Raw genomic sequence first — 19882 nt, 5'->3', positions numbered from 1 at the left:
TATGACTGCTAAAACATTAAATGGAATCCAGGCCAGGCATGGTGGATTACAAAAAAAGATGTGTACTAAGAAAAAAACAGGTCACAAATGTTAGCATAGAAATAATTTTTAGAGGAAGTAATACAATATCTACCATAACCAACCAATGTCCTAAGAGTTATGACTGCCAAAGTGCTGAATAGAATCCAGGTCGGATCCCGGAGCAGATCCTGTCAATCTCAAATTGTACAAAATCAACCAAAGACCAAATAAAGTCTCAAAATGTTTGGCAATAGCTGAGATTTGGTAAGGACCGAAGAAGTGACTAATTTTGACTGTTCAAGTGCTGAGTACAATTAGGACAGAAGAAAAATGTGTCAAAGTTAACTTAACTAAGCTCTGAAGAAACAAGAATTTCCTTGGGGGAATCAGTGAAGTTAACCTACGCTATGAATTCACAAATTCTGATTGAATTGCTGAATAGAATCCAGCGTATAAATGACCGATTTGAAAATAAATCAACTGAATTAAAAATAAATAATAATAAATAAAAGCCAAATTAGAACAGCATTCTCAAATGTTACAATAGAAAGAATTTAATTTGGATTTCAACCCAACATGACCTAAATTATGACAGCTGAATGGAAAACAGGACAGACAACACGGATTCTGTCAGTCTTTGTGCAAAATAAACCCAAGAAACGATGGATTAAAAAAAAAAAAAGAAATAAAAAAGATGAAAAAACACAGTAGTCTCAATTGTTGATATTGAAAAGAGATCTGGGAAGGAGCAATAATCTACCTCATCTCAGAATAACTAATAAAGTACTGCCTAGAATTTAGGCATGCAACTCCATCATTCTTATGTAAAGTTACATGTATAGTTAAAGTGTATATTAAAAAAATATAAAACAGAGCAGTGTTAAATGTTAGCATTTAACTTGAAACAGGGAAGAAAATCTTCCGAAAGCACTGGATAGAATCAAGGAGAGACATTAGTGGTATAATGTTACTCACACGTGCTGCGAGAACTCGGGCGGCTCATCGTTGACATTGGCCATGCGCACCCGGACGGTGGCCGTGCCGGTGCGCGCCACCTCTCCCTTGTCCACCGCCATCACCACAAACTCGTACAAGTGGTTGGGCCTCTCGTAGTCCAGCGGCCCGGCCGGGAAAATGGTGCCATGCGGGGACACCGTGAAGTCGGGACTCAGCGTGTAGTACGTCAGCTCTGCGTTCTTCTCTGAGTCACAGTCGCTGGCAGAAACTGGACATCAGGACATAAAAAAAAAAAAATAAAAAATTTAAAACACGTTGAATCACCAGTCGGATGGATCTGGCGGTCTGCTCCAAAAAATAATAAATGCAATAGTAATAATTAAAGCAATAATATCAATCTTTGAAATTGATATTCAATTATTTCATTTTTTTAAATCATGTATGATTGATAATTTTGTAAAATGAATTTACATTAAATCCAATTACTGCAGTATAAATTGTTAGCTAACCTATACAAATGCAAAATTTGACCAAAAATAGTTTATATTCCTTTTTATGTTTTATTTGTTTTACTTAAATGGTTTTAATTGAATAACTTCAAAATAAAATAATGATTGCATGCTTTATTAGTTTGCCGCTAACAGTGGTTAGCACATGCCTAGCTAAGCGCTAAAATGGCTTAATTTAAGATTAACTTCATATTTTACAATGGAGAGAAAGTTCCTTACTGGTGTATGGCACCAATTTGTGCAAACCAAGTTGTGTTTGCATAAGCACTAATTGAGCATTTGGCACGATGTCCAATCAACTAATTGACGGTGAAGGCGACTCTCAGGCAGCGGTAAGTGAGAAAGCACGTTTGGAATCGGACGCATTGGGAATCCATGCAGGCCGAGTGTCAAAATGATTGCCTTGCGGAAAGGCCGCACGCCACCAGGGACATGAGCAAGCATATTTTCCACTAACGAGAACTTTTTTTTTTCTCACCGTCACACTCTCCATTCTCCAATTTATCTTACTTTGCATTTGGCCACAGCTAAACATGAATAAACACGACGTGACTTCAACTGTTTTATTGCCGTCAAGGCTTCTGGCAATCGGGGGGGAATTTGGGGGGGGGGGGGGAATCAAACTAAAAAAATGCTTCAAATGGAGTGTCCTGGTAAATGATCACACACTTTAAAAGCGGTTTTATGAAGTGACATTCTCTTTTTGATTTGTTTGATTCGGTAATTGCGCTGCTGCTACGCGACGTTCCGCAGGGACACAACACAAGTGACACCTTTTTATGCACTTCTGAATAATCATTTGCTTTTCTTCTTCTTATTCATTTAAAGCTGTCCCATTTAAATAGAAAAACACTACCTGAATAATTTACATGAAATAGAAAAACAATAAATATAAAATGCAACTAAAGCGTCTCAGGTGTCCCAAAAAGCACAGTATAAGTGCTTACTAAAGCACCGTAGGTTTGACCAAAATGTATACGAAAATATTTTTAATAGAAATGAATAATTAATACATTTAAGTTTTACTATCCATCCATCCAAATCCAAACCGCTTACCCTCACAAGAGTCGCAGCCGTGCTGGAGCCTATCCCGGATTCGAAGCTACGACCTCCGAACTTTGAGGAGGATGTGCTAACCAATCAACCACCGTGCCGCCTTAGTTGTACTATTTTAAAATGAAATTCCACTTTACTACATTAAATCAATCTGCAGTGAGCTTAATCTTCATTTGAGAGTTCCACTATCAAAACATCATGTTTTCACCCATAGTTATTAAACAACTAAAAAAAAACACTCAAATTGATAAACAATTATCTGCTATATTAAATTAATTTAAATATGTGAGATAAGAGTCATTATCTCATTTTTAGTTCACTTACAGTATATGCTTCTTTGGACATACTAGTAAAATTATTCAAGAAAAATAAGTTAAGTAAGCAAAGCTTGAAAATGCAAAGAAAATCCAATCAAATTAAATCAAATTAAATGAAATTGATGCTGTCAAATGAAGACACTCACGAGTTTACTCAAGCATCTATGGAATCTTACCAAAAAGGTTGTAAAAATAAAGTATTCAAAATTTTAATTAAGCATTTTAAAAAAAAAAAAATTAATAAATTAATCAATTTTAAAATACATTTGTGTGGTCAGATCATGGAACTGTAAGGAATGTATTATTATAATTATCCTAATTAAAATGTTATTAAACATTTACAAATGCAATGAAATTAGAATATATGAAATTAAATTAAATGTGTGTGTAGTCAGATGTATCCATTCATCACTAGTTCACTAATGTAAACTCAACCAAAATGAGTTTACATTAAAAGTAAAATTATATTTAAAATATTTAAAATGTTATGTTTAAATATTTACAAATGTACAAAATACTTCCATTGGAATTAAATTAAATTAAATTTGCGAATCCGGATTCCACAATCTATCACACATGGAAAAAAGACCAAAAAGTTCATTATTAAAAAACACTTACAAATGTATAAGGTTGTACTAAATCCAGTTAATTGAATATATAAATTGAATAATATGTAATTAAACAGAAAATGGAACTGAAACAATTTCCTTCAAGACTTTGATGCCAATGTATTGACTTTTGGTGGCATATTTATTGGGGGGTGACAATTATGACATTCTCATACTACATCACCCACAATGAGGTCAAGCTAGACTATTTGCTCCTATTTTCCTCTAGCTGTGCCTAGCTTCTGTTTTTACTTGTATGATAATAATGACAAAAAACAGCAATTGTTTGTTGTCCTTTGAAGGACATCGCACAACTTGACAAAAAAAATCCGAAAACGCAGCAGAATGGATGCCGTAAAGGTCATTAAAAGATTCAATTTGCACTTCAGTGATTATTGGATTTGACTTGATTAAGTTTGTTGATGAGCTTTTTTCTTACCGAACGAGACCCTCAATGCTAACCGGCGTAAAGAGCAAAATATGGTGCACTGAAGGGGGACACCCTGGAAGCGCCAATCACCATGGAAACCACATGTTTGCACTGGAAGTCGCCTTTTCTTTGCAACAATGTGAGATGATGGAGGGCTATATTCAGAGCTGGGCGTTCCGCCAATGTGGAACGGTCCGTCTAGCCGTCACTGACGGACGCCTGTTTTGCTGACGGTTGATGGGTACAATTTAAAAACAAACAGACTAAGTGTAGTCGGAAACCCCTTTAATTACTCCGTCATTCGTCTGTAGTCCGTCATTACTCTATGTTTCGCGGTGGGGCTTCGATGGCCGCTGCGAGCGCGGGCGAGGAACAATAGTGAGTTGTAGTTGCCTGGGGGACAGATTTGAGTGATGGACCGGGGCTGTGAACAGTTTCCATGGCGCAGTGAGTCACTCTTTCTGTTCAAATAATCGTCTATAGTCTATTTTTGCGATGAGGCTTCAAAGGCCGTGGCGAGGCTGATTGTATATAGAGAGACACGAGACAGTAATATGCGTTCAAGCGTGCCTGTATTTCCTCATTCTGACTTCACGTCCAACGCCCCTCCCTCCTGCAGCTGGGGCATACCATTACAAGAGGGGGAGGGCAATACCACAATCCCGATAACAGAGGTTTCCGTTTACCATTGGCCGTGGCCGAGGCTTGCAGCTTCAGGGTCCTAAAAGGAGACACATTTAGTCCGACCGGACATGGAGCATGGAGGCTTCCATGCCGCAGTGAGACTTCCGTGTGGTGAGTCTTTTGTTTCGTTTCAAATATCGCTCAGCGGGGCTGGAATGCTCGTTAAAGCTTAGTCGGAATCGCAGACGGAAACCTGTTTAAATTAGAGGCGGACCGGCCTATAGACGGGTACTATTTTTTTCCTCCTGGAAAAAAAGATAGATGATGGAAGGACGCTGCTGGCGGATGATGAATGACGGACGCTCAGTTTGTAGTAAAATGCTCAGCTCTGGTTATATTTGCACTCCATTAGAACAACCTCCTTCTTTCATTCACACACAAACACACACGCGTATTAAATCTCTCATGTGTATGCAAATTTGAGAATCACATATTATATACTATATATATATTGCAAATATGTTTTCTTGTTGTGTTTCATGTCTGATCCTGTTCTTACGTACGTTTATGTATACTTATTAATTGGGATAACAGTTCCAGCTTTGAATTACAATGTGCATTTTCTTCTGAATCATTTGTAGTTTATTGATTGAACATTTGTTAGGTTTCAAAACTTTATTATATGTGAAGTATAGGTTTTTTTAAAAAACGTATTACCAAAGGTGTGGCCGTGATCAACTTCTCCCCTCTTTTTCTAAATCTCACTTATTTGACTGGGTAGGTGAAGATCGACAAGACCCCCTCTCGCCCCCACATGAGACCGCAGGAGGAATCTGGCTCGAGTTCAGCCTACAAAGCTGAAGCCACTTCCTGTCTCTCACGCGCTTCTCAACTCTCTTGTTCCGGACACCCTCTTGTTTCGGACCTCCCTTTTTGTTTCACCTCTGGCTGAGTGCCAGGCCCTCGCGGTCTTTCCTTCTCTCTTGGCCACGTGGGCATGGCTGGCCCTGACTGGGGCCACATTTTTTTCTTAGCAGCCACATGCTCTTTTTCTTCCAAGAATCTTTTTTTTTTCTTACCGGCAGAGCTACAAGTGTGTGGTTTTTGTGCGTCGGAGGGCCAGGTATGGTGGCTTGAACTATGCTGGCGGCAGACAAACTTGTTGGCCACACTAGGCGCCCAGAACTCCCTCCAGTGAACCTCTGAACAGAGGGCAGGAGATTTCAACAGCCAAACGCACCACATGCCAGTCCTATGGGCATTGTCACTTTTTTCCTTTTCCTTTTTCTTGTCTATTTCTTTTTCCCTTTTTATTTTTCTCCTCCACCTTTTTCCTGCCACCTCCTGTCTTCACAATCAGTGAGTGCAAAATTACCAGTGTACAAAACAGAATTGGTGCTTGAAATTGGTTTAAAAAGGGTTAAGTTAGTCATGGAGCCGCATGTCCAACTTTTCAGAAATGTTACATTATTTTTGTGCCGAGATCATCCATTTTGAAGTGCTTTTATTGTTTTGTTTTATTTAATCCAATCATATTCTCATTCTTTGCTATAATCTTTCCACCGTAGTTGCGAAATAATGCAATTAAAAGTGGAAACATCTTGCGTTAAAACACAAAAGTTCTGCAACAAATCGCAATAGTATTGCGTTTGTATGCAATCTGAAATATTCTCATGATGTCCCCTGGCTCATCATTCTCATCACATCACGACGGTGGTTGCTGGCTAATCTTGGTTAAACAGTTGACAACAATTCAATCCACTCATGATACTCCCGGCCGGTAAGTGTATGTGCATAGGAAATTAGCCAGCTAATGATCTTGAAATAATGTCATGCACGGATGCTATTACAAGGACGAGGACGGACAGGGTCGGAGGACAATAATTTTAATGAATAAGGATAGAAGGACGAGGACAGAAGGTTATCCAGGTTGCGGACGGAGGACGGACCAGCAATAAAGGTAAAGTGCCCATCTATGATTATCAGTATCAATATCAGTATCAGTACCATCATTGGAATGTAACAGTATTAGCATCAGTTTCTGTTTAAGTGGTCTAATATTGGTATCGTATCTACTGTATCACGATATCTGTAAAAGTAGCAGCATTGACATCCATATATGAGGAGCGAAAACAGTATTATTGCTATCAGCCTTGATACATTAAGATAGTGTCAACATTATCAGTATCAGTCCCACTATCAAGATCACTGTTGTTTCAACAATATTAGTATTGGTATCAGTACAGATCAGTATCTGTATTAGTTTTGGTATCAGTAATACTGTAGTATTTGTATCTGTATCAGTGTGGTACAAAATACTTTATTTATTTATTTAGTATGGATTCCATACACACTCCAGGTACAAATCGCCATTTTTAAGTTGTTGACATGTTTCACTTCAATTGAGCGATTGTAGTAATGCCCACACTACACGCCCGTGGCTTTCTCTCTTTTGTGTGCTTGTTGTCTGGTGCGGCACGCAGACACTAACATGCAGCGCAGCGCCTGGGAGCCTTTTTGGCTCCAACAGAAAACAAAACCAAAAACACACTCAAGCGCACTCTATCTGTCGAGTGCAATATGTGCAAAACAAGCGTTGGACCGGTCAAAAGCTTTGAGTGTCAAACATGGGAGTCCGTCATGGAATGACAACAGTAGATCGTGTTTCCTTTTCCGGAGGATCCAACTCCAAATTTTCACTAACACCTCCAGGCAACAACACGACCACCCTATTGTTGACCACCCTCAATGGCATAAATAGGAAATCCCACACCTAAAATCTAGAACTGAAGTAGCCTTTTGAATGAGTGTGGAGGCGTCTTCAACAAACACAAACAGTCCAGTTGCCATGATTCAACCTTGGTGGATTACCATGACCTGGATGATTGAGAGTCTGTACAGACATTCTATAATACTTTATAACAAAAAACATACATGACACATGATGATTAAATAGAATGTAAAGAAATGCCATATTTTTGCTTGAATTCAATGGACATTGTGATGCTCCTTCTGGGCAGTTTGATACAGGCATACAGTGATGGTCTCGGCTCCTCAGTAAGACAGAGTAATGTTTGCATTATTAGTACAAAAGCAAAGTAGCACTCTATGATATTCAGAGCTCTGCATTCTGTCTATGTGACAGACCGGTCCGTCTATCCGACTATGACAAATTGCGGGGAAAATTTCAAAATAGACAGGCGGACAAAGCAAAGTCGGAAGCCCACATATTGAATATGTCTTTCATCTGTAGTCTGTCTTTAGTCTATTTTTCACGGCGAGGCTTTGATGGCCGCGGCGAGGAAAGATAGTGAGTTGTTGTTGCTTGAGGGACAGATTTGAATGATGGACCAGGCTGTGAGAGTAGTGCGTCACTCTTTCTGTTCAAATATTGGTCAGCGGGGGGTCCCCAAGCAACAACAACTCACTATTGTCCCTCGTCGCCTACGTGCCTTTTGTGTGCACCGAGTACCATAATCTGGAAATGTTGTAGTGTGTCGTCAATGAGCACTACTCTTATCTGAATGGAATCTGGAACTGTAGCTTTGTGTCTTTAACCCTTGTGCGATCTTAACATTCTGTTTTCTGTTCTTGAGAATGGGCTTTGCAGATGTATTTCGGTATGTACGGTGCATTGCTTTTGTCTTGGAGTTTTACTTCCAGGTTGCACCTTTTCTCTTTTGATTGACCCAGCTGCAGCCTCGGGTGTATCAAGACACGATTCAGGTCCCTGAATATCTTCCAAAATGGCTTCAGAGGCCTCTGACTTTTGCGATGTTTGTTGTGGTGAGCAGGAGAAAGGTTGGTGAAATTTCCAGTTTCTTTGTGTGTTTTTTTGTTTTGTTTTTGTGTGCGTGCATGTGTGTGTGTGTGTGCATGAGTTTGTATGTGTGTGTATGTGTGTATTTGAGAGAGTTTGTGTGCCCTTTGAACTTTTTTCTGGCGTTTATATGCTTTTACAATTCACGGGTCAAAAATGACCCATAAGACATTTGTACCCTAGTGGTGTACAGCCCGCATGGAAACATACAAAGAAACAAGGTATCCCTTTTTCTAATTATGGCGCCCATTTAGGAAAAGTAATCAAATTTCAAGTTGGAAAAAGATTGTTTAAGGTATTTTTTCTACAGCTAAACATGGTGATGGGTCAATTTTGACCCACAAGACAACACAAGGGTTAAGCAGCTTGTCTGACTGGGAACGCTCGCGTCGACACGCTGCTTATATAGAGCTCTGCACTGCCCTGTTTGTTACTGATTGATGGCCCTCGTCGGAGAATCAACCATCCAATCAGTGCGCTGATGGGAGGGCCCCCGCACACAGCGGGCACTGATTGGATGGTTGATTATTATTTTTTGGGGAGTTTAGAAACGCTTACGAAAACCCGTTTAAAATCAGAGGTGGACCTGCATATAGGCAGGTACTATTTTTTCACCCCCGGAAATAAAAGGTGACTAACGGACGATGGAAGGGAAACCACGCTGCAGACGAACAGCAAATAAAGGACGCTCAATTGTTTGTAAAATACCCAGCTCTCATAATATTGTACTTTATTTTTAAAAAATTGTCATTTGTAGCAACTAATGAAATAAACAGTTTAGGCATCATTGGGGCTCCTTCTTGTGTTCGTGACTTGGCCACCAGGTGGCACTATAAAGCAGTTAGGTAGACAAATAAAGAAGAAGGCGGAATATTTTAAAGGGGGAAAAATGATTCAAATCTTGTTTTCCATCTTGTAGGTTTCCTCTTTTCTGGGCCAGCCGGTATGCAAGCTGCTTGACGACTGTTGCCGTGGCGACAAAGCTCCGCGGCCGTTAACGGCGCTGACAGTTGGCCCGAGCCTGTGCTTTGATCTGCTGTCCATCAAATTCACCCCAAACTCGATCAGTAGCCCCCACCCACAGAGTTGGAAAAGTTTACCCACCCCCACGCTCGAAGCCAGATTCATTTAGTGACCTGAAATTTGGTAGACGTGTTTAGTGGTACGGGATGCATGGAAAAGTCTCAAAGTCATGATGGGGAACATACAAGTAAGCATAGAAGCAAGTTAGCTCTTTTGGTTTTAATGGCCATTTTAGAGAGAGGTGGTCCTTCAAAAATGAACTAGTCCAAGGGGATTTGACCATTTGCTACGAAATTGGAACAGAGTAGACTAGTCAGATGGGTGAAACTAAACTGGGAGGAATTGTGTCTTATGTTGTTTTGGATTGAGTGCTGTGGAGCATTTTGGTGACTCAGGAAGGAAAAAAATAAAATAAAATAGGTATATGTGGTATGATTTTGACAAAAAATCTTTTTAGCAACATACTTAAAAATTCAGCAAATCTTGCTAACACCTGTATCCTGGTTAAAATTGGCATATTAGGAATCCTCATTGCCCTGTGACCGTCTGGCAACCAGTTCAGGGTGGTGTTCGCTTTTCGCCCTAAATCAGCTGGGATAGGCCCCAGCACCTTCCCGCAACAATGTACAGCACGGGTGGGCATTTTACAAAAAATTCCCGGTCCGTTTATTACCTTCCGCCTGCAGCTGGAGTACCCTTCTGCCGCCCGTTTATCCACCTTTTTGTCCGGCCAAAACAAATAGTTATCGCCTATAGGCCGATCCGCCTATCATTTTAAACAGGCTTCCGTTTGCGTTTTCGTCCACAAACTTCGACCAATTCCCACTCGCACAAAAGCCCCCTCCTATCATGACACAGAATACAACGCGGGGTTTGTACGCTGTAAAAAACAGCATGATGGATTGCACTGTAAAAAATACAGGCAGTCAATTAACACACAATATGGGTTCCTACGCTGTAAAAAAGAGCATACAAAATGGCACTGTAGGCGACTATCAAAAAAGCAATTATTAGTCACCAAGAGGCTGAGTACGGGGAGTCTTTACCTTGCTAGACGCGTTGCTCTTCCATGCATCCACAACGATCATCGATCCAAAATGCCGCTTGATTTATTATAACATGTCCACTATGTTCCATTAGTGGGTTCAACATGCGTTCCAAAGTGGTCAATCATGCATGCGATTATTCGTGAGAGCGTGCGGTCAGGAAAAAGTAGGGCTTCCCCGTTCATCCTCTGACAGGTCAAAAAACCCACTTCCGCCAAGTCAACAGATGATTTTACCACTTGTGCTGACATACCACACCCACACCATGTGACAAGCATCTCATTTACCAATTGATCAGAAAACACCCTCAAAACAATTATATCCACTTATTTACAATATGTGACAGTGCTGGCACCGAGAAGCACTGTAAAAAATCCTTAATGTAGCGAGTCCGCGAAAGGTGAACCACAATATAGCGAGGGACCGCTGTATTTGCATTATTTGGATGAGCCTCACCCCCATGACAGCTCAATAGCGCCCCCTGGAGAGTTAGAAAACATTTAGCCAATTTTTGTTTGAAGGTGTTATTTTTCCAGCATTTTGGCCATTTCCATGAGTCATACCTCACCATACCAACTTCTCAGGGAATTCAGCTCGGAAGACCGAGACAAGCCTTGTAAGAGGACTGTGAAAAGCAACTCAGACCAGCCAAGATTGGCTTTTTCGCTCGCGAGGGGCGGCAGAGGCAACGAAGTGGTTGCTCCAGACCGCCGCCTCTGTGCCCTTTCGTTTGCCTTTTATTCAGTACAGGCAACATGCATTTTGAAATACAGACATGCGAAACCAGTGATACTTCCTGTTTTCTGCACATTGCACCTGTTTGTGTGCTGACAGTCTTCAAATATCCTGTTTCACACTTTACACAGCACATTCTACTCAGATGGAAACTGAGTGGGTGAGTTCAACTAAATGTCACAAGAGGAGTATCAAAGTAATAAACCTTTAAACATGACATCATTGTAACTGTCGATTTCTCTCACACAACTTCACGACAGGTTTATATAAAAACTGGCCACACTTAAATGAGCCGATGAAAACACAAGTAGGCTAGGCTAACTCCATCCATGTCATTTTTAAGTGAAGTACAGAAATGAATCGTGAAAAGTCAGAACTTTCAAATAAATACTGGTCCAAATCAAAGTTTAGTTCCAATTTTAACCTGGGAGGGAGTCCATTATACTACATATTATGACCATGACACGGCTGGAAAAACATTTATGCCTTTTAGGTATGCCCCCTGCCCGCAAAAAAAAAAAATTGGGCTATGCGATGTGCTTCAATTTCGACACTTCCAAACTTGGACCTTGCATCTGTTCCCACCTTGGAGGAGTGACGTGGCCGTCATGACGGTTTCGGGAACGCCGTCCTTGCTGTAGATGGACTGCAGGAACTCGGGAACGCAGTCGTTCTCGTCCATGATGATGACTCGCACCTGGCGACGAAGAAGCAAGAACTAGGTATGAAAATACTCTGAAGTTGACTGGAATATTCAGGAAATAAGACATTTAAAGCCACAAAGAAGACAAGTTTATTTATCTCTTTTTTCTTTGTGTAAATGTGTCAGCTGTAGCACAAACGCGTGTGTGTTACCTGTGTTTCTATTGCGTGTATTACCAGCGTCACTCACGTGTGTATGTCATTGTTGTGTGTGCTTTTGTGTGTGTCGCTGCCGTGTCTCACATACATGTGTTGAAATACAACAGGTATGTATCACCACTGTGTCTGTGTGTTTGTCGGGGCATGTGTGTGCGCGTGTTAGTGTGTGTGCATCCACATCAAATATAGTCCACTTCGTGATGGACCTCGTGAGGTGATATGCTTTCTCTTCTTGCAGATGCACCAGCCTGCAGCATTCACAGGGGGATAAACACGCGCACACACACGCACACGCCAACACACTTGCGCACACACCAGACTGGGTAAATAGCGCTGGCATTAATTCCTGCTTGGTACGATGAAATTCTGTAATATCAGTAAATCCTTTTGCAAATATCAGCTGGAAAGACGGACAATAAATAAAATCCCATCAGATCAAGTCCCTGAGGTGATTTGTGTGTTTGTGTAGATGTCACCGTTTGCTGGCTGTTGTATACTTGTGTGTGTGGGTGTGTGTGTGTGTGCACGAGTGTGTGTGTGTGAGTTCATGCACACCAGGCATGCAAAAGCTTGCACATTGCGTGCTTGCGTTAGCACGGAGTTGCAAGATTGAAACGAGAGGCGGGATGAGCTGAAAACGCAAGGCTGCTGCTGCACTGGACCGCTATCACACCTGTGCATCAACTAACATAACACACGGCCACTGCGCACAAACCACAAATCAATGCAAACACCAGCTACAATAGGCAGTAATAAAATCTATGCAAGTGTCAATAAATAGTGTACATGTAAGAAATATCTATGCACTGTATCATCTGTCTGTCTTGCACCAAAAAACATATTACTCATTAACTTATCAACCAACCGTCTAAAGTAACAAACTCCTCAACCAACCAGGCAACCATTTCACTAATATACTCTCTCACTCACCAAGCAACCAACCACATAAAACAACTCTCCAACTTACCTACTCACCAACAACCAAACCAACTAACAAACGTACCTGACCAATATCTAACAAACCAGCTTTCTAATCACAACCAGCTAACAACCAAACAACAAACCAACAAAGCAACTAACCAGCAAATTACCTGCTTAAAAAACATCTAACTAAACAACAAACTAAACTACTAATACATCAGCCAATCAACCCACTAGCAAATTAACCAATACTCTAGCAACACACTCACCATCCAACAGAACGACCAGCTAACCAATATACCAAACAACTATCCAACGAACTAAGACATCAAACAAGCAAATGACTAACCAACCAGCCAACTAACATCTAACTAGCCCAAAAACATATGTATTAAACAAGCAACTAACTAAACCAAAAACTAAACATCTATTAAATCAACCAGCAAATTAAAAAACAACGTCCAACCACCCAACTAACTAAACAAAGGTGACCAATCTCAGGAAATCCATTTTCCAAACCGTTTATCCTCACAAGGGCCGCAGGAACTAAGAAATCAAACAACCAAATGACTAACCAACTACACAGATAACAACAACAAACTTATGAAACGGGTACCTAACTAATCAAAAAACTAAGCAACTATTAAATAAGGCAACCGACCATCTAACAACACAATAACATCCAACCAACCAACTGAACGACCACCCGCCCAACTAAGAGACTCTCCGACTAACTAAGAAATCAAACATCCAAATGACTAAGCAACTACCCAACACATAGCTGGCCAACAAAACAAACGTAACTAAGCAGCTAACTAACCAGCCAAGTAAACAATCCATTAATCAACATATCAACCTACTAAGTAAGCAATAACCAGCAAATTAACAACACACTAACAAATCAACTGAGCCACCAATTCATTTGACTAATTGAACAAAGATTGTTTGTAGCCAGCGGCACGGTGGTCGACTGGTTAGCACGCCTGCCTCACAGTTCAGAGGTCGTGGGTTCGATCCTGGCTCCGGCCTCCCTGTGTGGAGTTTGCATGTTCTCCCCGTGCCTGCGTGGGTTTCCTCCGGGTACTCCGGTTTCCTCCCACATTCCAAAAACATGCATGGTAAGTTGATTGGACTGTCTAAATTGCCCCTAGGTGTGATTGTGAGTGCGGATGTTTGTCTCGGTGTGCCCTGCGATTGGCTGGCAACCAATTCAGGGTGTCCCCTGCCTACTGCCCAAAGACAGCTGGGATAGGCTCCAGCACGCCCGCGACCCTTGTGAGGATAAGCGGTATGGATAATGAAAGAATGAATGTTTGTAACCAACCTCTGCAGCACTGCTCATGCTGTCCTGACCCTCGCCGGCTCGCACCAGCAGCAGGTATCGGTGTTGGTCGCTCTCGTAGTCGATGGGCCGGGTCAGGCTGATATCGCCGTCCTCGGGCGAGATGGAGAAGAGGCTGCTGGGGTTGATGAGCAGGCTGTAGCTGATTGGCTTCTTCTGGAAGGAGACGGCCGTCGTCACCAGGAAGCTGGAAAGAGCAGAGGACGTAGAGAAAAGTCAAAAACCACAATGGAACCTTAAAAGTTAGGGAGGAGAGAATGGGAAAAGTGGTAGAAAACAAAAAGGGGACTATCAGCACATTTTTGCCTCAGTGTCGACTTTATCCGGCGCAAAAACTGTGAAAAACAAATCATGCAAGTGGCGCGCTGTGCCGACCCCTGACAGGGAAAAGCCGAATGTCATGTCTTCTTTTCTGCATTTATTGATTTGATTTTGTCACTCTTGGTCCAGCATATGTGAGTCTTAAAAGATCAGTCACACTGTTCGAAAACAACTGGTAATGCGAGTAACTCTGCTTCCAAAACAGCTGGCAGTGAATTAGCTACACGGCCACTTTGAACTAAAATGGCAGTGTTTTTGCATGCATTTCAGGAATGGGTACTTTGGCTCATTATTGTGGGTCTACTCATGATTTGGTGAAATTTGGTGGGTATGTCAAAGTTACACTCAATTCATGGGATGAATTTTAAAAGTTTGCAGAAGCAACTCCGTGCAAACAAAATATGAAATCCAAATCAGACAGCGTGCGTGTTTGTGTGTGTGCTAAAACAAACAGTGCTCCAACGAAGGGAAATTCAACTTAAAACCCTAACCTTGGCTTTGAATCCTAGTTTTAAACCCTAACATTGTCTTAAAACCTCAATTTGAAACCTTAACCTATATTTGAAAGCACTTCTTAAACCTTAACTTTGCTTTCAAATCCCAACCTTTTTTTCTAAACCATAACCCTGGCTTGAAACCTTAACTGGAAACCTTACCCGTTGGTTGAAATCCTAATTTAAAAGTCTAACACTGTCTTGAAATCCTTATTTGAAACCCTAACCTAGGCGATAATGAGAGCTATCCAAAACCGCTGGCTGTCGCTGCACACTCTAGTCGGACTTTAGGTGCACGCGCGTGCTAATAAACAATGATCTAACACACCATAAAAGGGCGTCCTGCCTTTGTCGCGCAACCTTTTGTTTGCCGCTGTGTAAATCAATAGCAGCGATGCAGTAATCACTTTTGTGCTGCTTGTTAAAGGCGTTGAAGGCCACGGCCGTGGTGGTGTGGTAGCGCTGTTGTTGTCGCCCCAGGCATAGAAGATGAAAGAAAGCTTTTCTTAAAACGCTTTATGGAAAAGTTTGCCATGCAACTTGGCATTGGTAAAAGGCGCCTCCTGTACAATCAGCTCCGAAAGTCGATACTTGGACAAAAGCATTGGAACAGGAAGAAATGTTTGGTTGCCATGAATAGCAAACTCATCACTATTCAACGGTTATCAAAGCGCAAAACTTTGCTAGGAACCCTAATTTGAAACCCAAACCTTGTCTTGAATCCTTAACCCTGGCTTCAAACCCTCATCCTTGTGTGAAACCATAACACTGGTTTAAAATCTTCATTTGAAACTTCAACCCTGTTTAAAACCTTACTTTGAAACATCACCGCTTTTAACCCTATGGTTTTCTGGAAACCCCAATCTTAGGGCTTGCCAAGATGTGCTTGAAACTGTAACCCAGACTTGAAAACCTCATTTGAAACTCAACCCCCGATCCAAACTCCAATCATGCCTTGAAACCCCAATCCTTTCTTGAAGCCCTACCAATGGAAATTTTTCTTGAAGTCCTAACTTGAAACCCCAACAATTTGAAAATCCTAACCATGGCTTGAAACACTCATCTAAAACCCTAACCCTGGTGTGAAACCATAACATGGTCTTAAAACGTTCATTACAACCTCAACCGTGCTTGGAACCTCATTCCTTTCTTAAAGCCCTAATTTTGAACCCAAAACTTCCCTTTAAACCCACACCATCAAGCCCTAACACATGCTTACAACCCTAACTCAGACTTGAAACCCAAACACTGATCCAAACTTCAACCATGCCTTGAAACCCTACTTTGAAACACCAATCCTGTCTTGAAGCCAGATTTTAAAAGCTTGAGTCTTGTCTTGAAACCCCGACATGCTCGAAATCCTAATATTGGTTTGAAACACAAAGCCAGGCTTAAAACCAAATACTGCTTGAAACCCCAATCATGGCTCAAAACTCGACTCTAAACTCTCATTTGAAACCCTAACCTTTGCTTGAAAAGCTCATCTGAAACCTTTTTATTGCTTGAAACCTGTTGATTCTCTATCAGAAGATGATGCAACATTGTCAATGGCGTACTCACGGCTGTCCCTCGGGCGTGTTCTCGGGGACGGCGATAGTGAAGGAAGCGTTGGTGAACTGCGGCGGTCTGGCGCCCGCCACCACCGACACCACGGCAGGGACGCTGCGGCTTCCCAGGCGGTCGGCGGCCACCACCGTCAGCAGGTACTCGCGGTCGCGCTGCAGCGGAAGCCCCGTGGTCCGCACATGACCACTCTTGCGGTCCACCTCGAAGCGACCGTCCCCACCTGGACAAAGGAAGGGTGTTCCTTTACGATTAAAAAATTGGACCAATGTTCGTGGCTCCACCAATCATATGAAGGGTTACACCCAGCCCCGGACATCCCAGCTCCCTACTCACTCTATCTCAAGCTATGACATCACCCAAGAAGACGCTATGGTACCCGCAACAATAGATTTAATTGATTAGATTTAAATGATCGATGACTTGGAGTGTGTCGACGTTGAAACTGTCAACAGTATGCAACAGTCAGCGAGTCAGCAGCAGGCTGACGCCCACCCATGGCCTTACCTGCGGGTAATATTCACATTGGTTGACTCGAAGAACGATTCTTGAATGCATTGTGTCCTGTGTAAACGTAAAGTCCAAAAGCTTGCCGCCTACAAGAATCCCCTGTCCCATCTGAGAAAACATATCAAAGTAAAGCTAAATAATTACCCTTTGCTGAGCTTGGCCCTGGTTAATGACATTAGTTTTATACTGTTTGAATGAAACAGCAGTTCATTAATAAATCTTGATTTCGTAACCCTAACCTGCATGGTGTGTTAAGTGGCGACCTAACAAATTTAATAGCCTTCAAATCATAGGACATGAGGAGGAAACTATGTTTTACTTTTACTCACAAAGTACATTTCAGTGCCTGTACTTTTTTTACTTTTACATGAGTAGGTATTTGAATGAGTACTTTTACTTTTAGCAAAGTCGTTTTATATACAAGTAATTGTACTTTTACTGAAGTACAGAATGTCAGTACTTTTCCCATCTCTGGTCACAATCCTGAAAAAAGATGACGCAGTTGATGGAGTGAATGGCGAACGCCATGTAAATAGCCACTCACTATGTTGAAAGCCAGAGTCACTCATGGTGTATTTTTAAGTTTAATATCTGTAATGAAGTTCTTATTTTGCCAACAAAATCGTGTTCTTGGTATTGTTTTGATTGTTTTTGAGGTATCAGAAAAGCCAAAAATGTTAGCGTCAAAGTCAATGTTGTGTTGACGTGTGTTTGCCAAAAAGGCTTGTTTTCTTCATTTTTAGTGAAACCGACCAATGTTCTCCTACTGATTACGAAAGAACAGAAAAAGCTGGAAACACTTTTTTTCACCTCATGCAAGTTTGCTCTTTTAATCAGTTAGCCAATTCTATTGTTGCAGAAGACAATGTTCTGCGGGTCTTGAAAGATCCGCTGGCAATATGGGGATCTGCTTTGAAAAAGATGGTAGTCAAAGAGTTTATTAACTTCCATCCACGACAATTTCAGTCACTGAAAAACCTATCATACGTGTACTACAAAGCTCCTGTGAACATTTGGAGTTGTCAATTAACCTCACATGTGGTTTTATAAACATAAAAGTCCATAGAAGAAATCTGGCTGTGCTTTGATTGATTTTGTGTGTTTACATGGAGATGGTGTAAAAGAGACACATCCCCTTGAGGGACAATTATGGCCTCCTCTTCTTCTTCTTCTTCTTCTTCTTGTCTTTGCATGAAAAGTCCAATACTGCTGAGTCATGCTGAAGTACGAAGTTAAAACGCAAAGCAGCCAAGCAGCGGAAACTTGCAACAAAGTGACGCACATAACAAAAAGCGCGATGAGCAACAACAAGTCGGGCTGTCCACGCCGACTTGATGGAAGAGACGCGACAGCTCGTCAACAACATGCCGAGACTTTTACGCTGCTTTAATCGTTGATACGGCTTTGGATGGGAGCGAGGGCTGTGTGTGGGTATATGTGTGTTTGCGCGTGCGAGTGCGTGTGGGAACTGACGATAAGTAAAGACTACGGTGAAGTCTCGTGCTATGCTACAGGTCAAGGTGACCCGATGGTAAAACACTCAGCTGGTCATATTGACCCGTGAACACATCTGGTGCAGCAGTGAAGCAAACCAAACAGGTGAGTTCATTGATTAATTGATGCTGTCTGGCCTCTGCCAAGGAAAAAAAAACAGTCACCCTAATTGAAACCCTAATATTTGCTTGAAAACCTAAACACTCATTTGCAACCCTAAACCCTCCCTTTAAACCTGAACCTTTACTCGAAACTCTAATTTTGAGTTGAAAATGTAATTTGAAACTAACTTTTGTTTGAAACTTTTATCCCGGTTTAAAAGTCTTATTTTGAACCCAATTCCTGGCTTGAAACCCTGTTTTAAAGCCTTTAACCTGACTTGAAATATGACTTGACCCTTCACTCTAAAAAAGTTGGGTTATTTCATTAACTCCGTTTTTGGATTGTTTGTGTTGCGTCAAAATTCTGTATTATTTCTTATAAAGTAACCCAATTGTTGGGTCAAATTTACTGTATATTGGGTTATATGCCAGTAATGCTTTATGTTGGGTCAAAAATCAACCTTGCAGGCCCATACACAGTTGCCAGATGTACACTTGTACGCCAAATTTAGTCATTGTACTACCAGAATATTTTTTTAATCACTAACACAAATCTTGTGTTTTTTACAGTACATTTTACAGTTTTAAGGTTCACTGCATGCCACACTTCACAAGAACTGTGCGTTTTCCAAATAATGTTCCATATTAAGTTTACATATTTACTGTAATCCACAGGAACATTTGGTTGTGGTTACCTTGCTTGGGGATTGAAAACTGTTGAGCAAAACTCTCCTCAAGAGGTCAATATACCTAAACGCACTTTTCAAGATGGACCCACCACTCAGCGCCGCCTGTGTGAAAGTGTGAGGCAGTTGTCTGGTGATGACTGTAAGGAAACAATGTCACTGATGAAGCACTCAACATAAACAACCCTGGTCAAAGCCAAAATGAAGGCAACATTTGAGCACAGACAGAAAGTTGTGCAAGATCCAGTCACCGCTTCCACTAGTCTTGACCTTTTTCCAAGGTTACTAGAAACACCAGGCTTGATAAGAATGACAGTAAATTGAAGGAAACTTTGATACATTTATTGCTATATAAATTAAGTTGTATTGTATTGTATAAATACACATTTTGTGAAACTTCCCCTCTTGTTATTAATATGTTTTGGGGGAATCGGGATGTGTTC

At 41.3% G+C, this 19882-nt stretch overlaps 1 protein-coding gene and 1 long non-coding RNA gene across 2 annotated transcripts in view; one reads left to right on the top strand and one right to left on the bottom strand.

Moving 5' to 3' along the window:
* The window catches only part of LOC147149863 (neural-cadherin), a 256943-nt gene that overhangs the window by 154326 nt on the left and 82735 nt on the right, over window positions 1-19882 (bottom strand). Inside the window, exons 7-10 of the mRNA XM_086025213.1 lie at window positions 16646-16871; window positions 14253-14457; window positions 11732-11843; window positions 997-1246 (exon numbers count right to left, since the gene is read on the bottom strand). Coding sequence (XP_085881339.1) covers window positions 997-1246; window positions 11732-11843; window positions 14253-14457; window positions 16646-16871 — 793 coding nt within the window. The remainder of the gene's footprint in view (window positions 1-996; window positions 1247-11731; window positions 11844-14252; window positions 14458-16645; window positions 16872-19882) is intronic.
* Window positions 4581-9653, top strand: LOC147149864 (uncharacterized). Its single transcript, XR_015086253.1, has 3 exons — window positions 4581-4693; window positions 8216-8323; window positions 9262-9653. It is a non-coding gene; the product is annotated as an uncharacterized LOC147149864 (long non-coding RNA).

Source organism: Filicampus tigris, chromosome 3 (assembly GCF_054856515.1).
Source record: "Filicampus tigris isolate MCC_2025a chromosome 3, RoL_Ftig_1.0, whole genome shotgun sequence".
In the NCBI taxonomy this organism is placed as follows: domain Eukaryota; kingdom Metazoa; phylum Chordata; class Actinopteri; order Syngnathiformes; family Syngnathidae; genus Filicampus; species Filicampus tigris.
The sequence above is the reverse complement of the archived record's forward strand: the minus strand, read 5'-3'. Positions and strand labels throughout refer to the sequence as shown.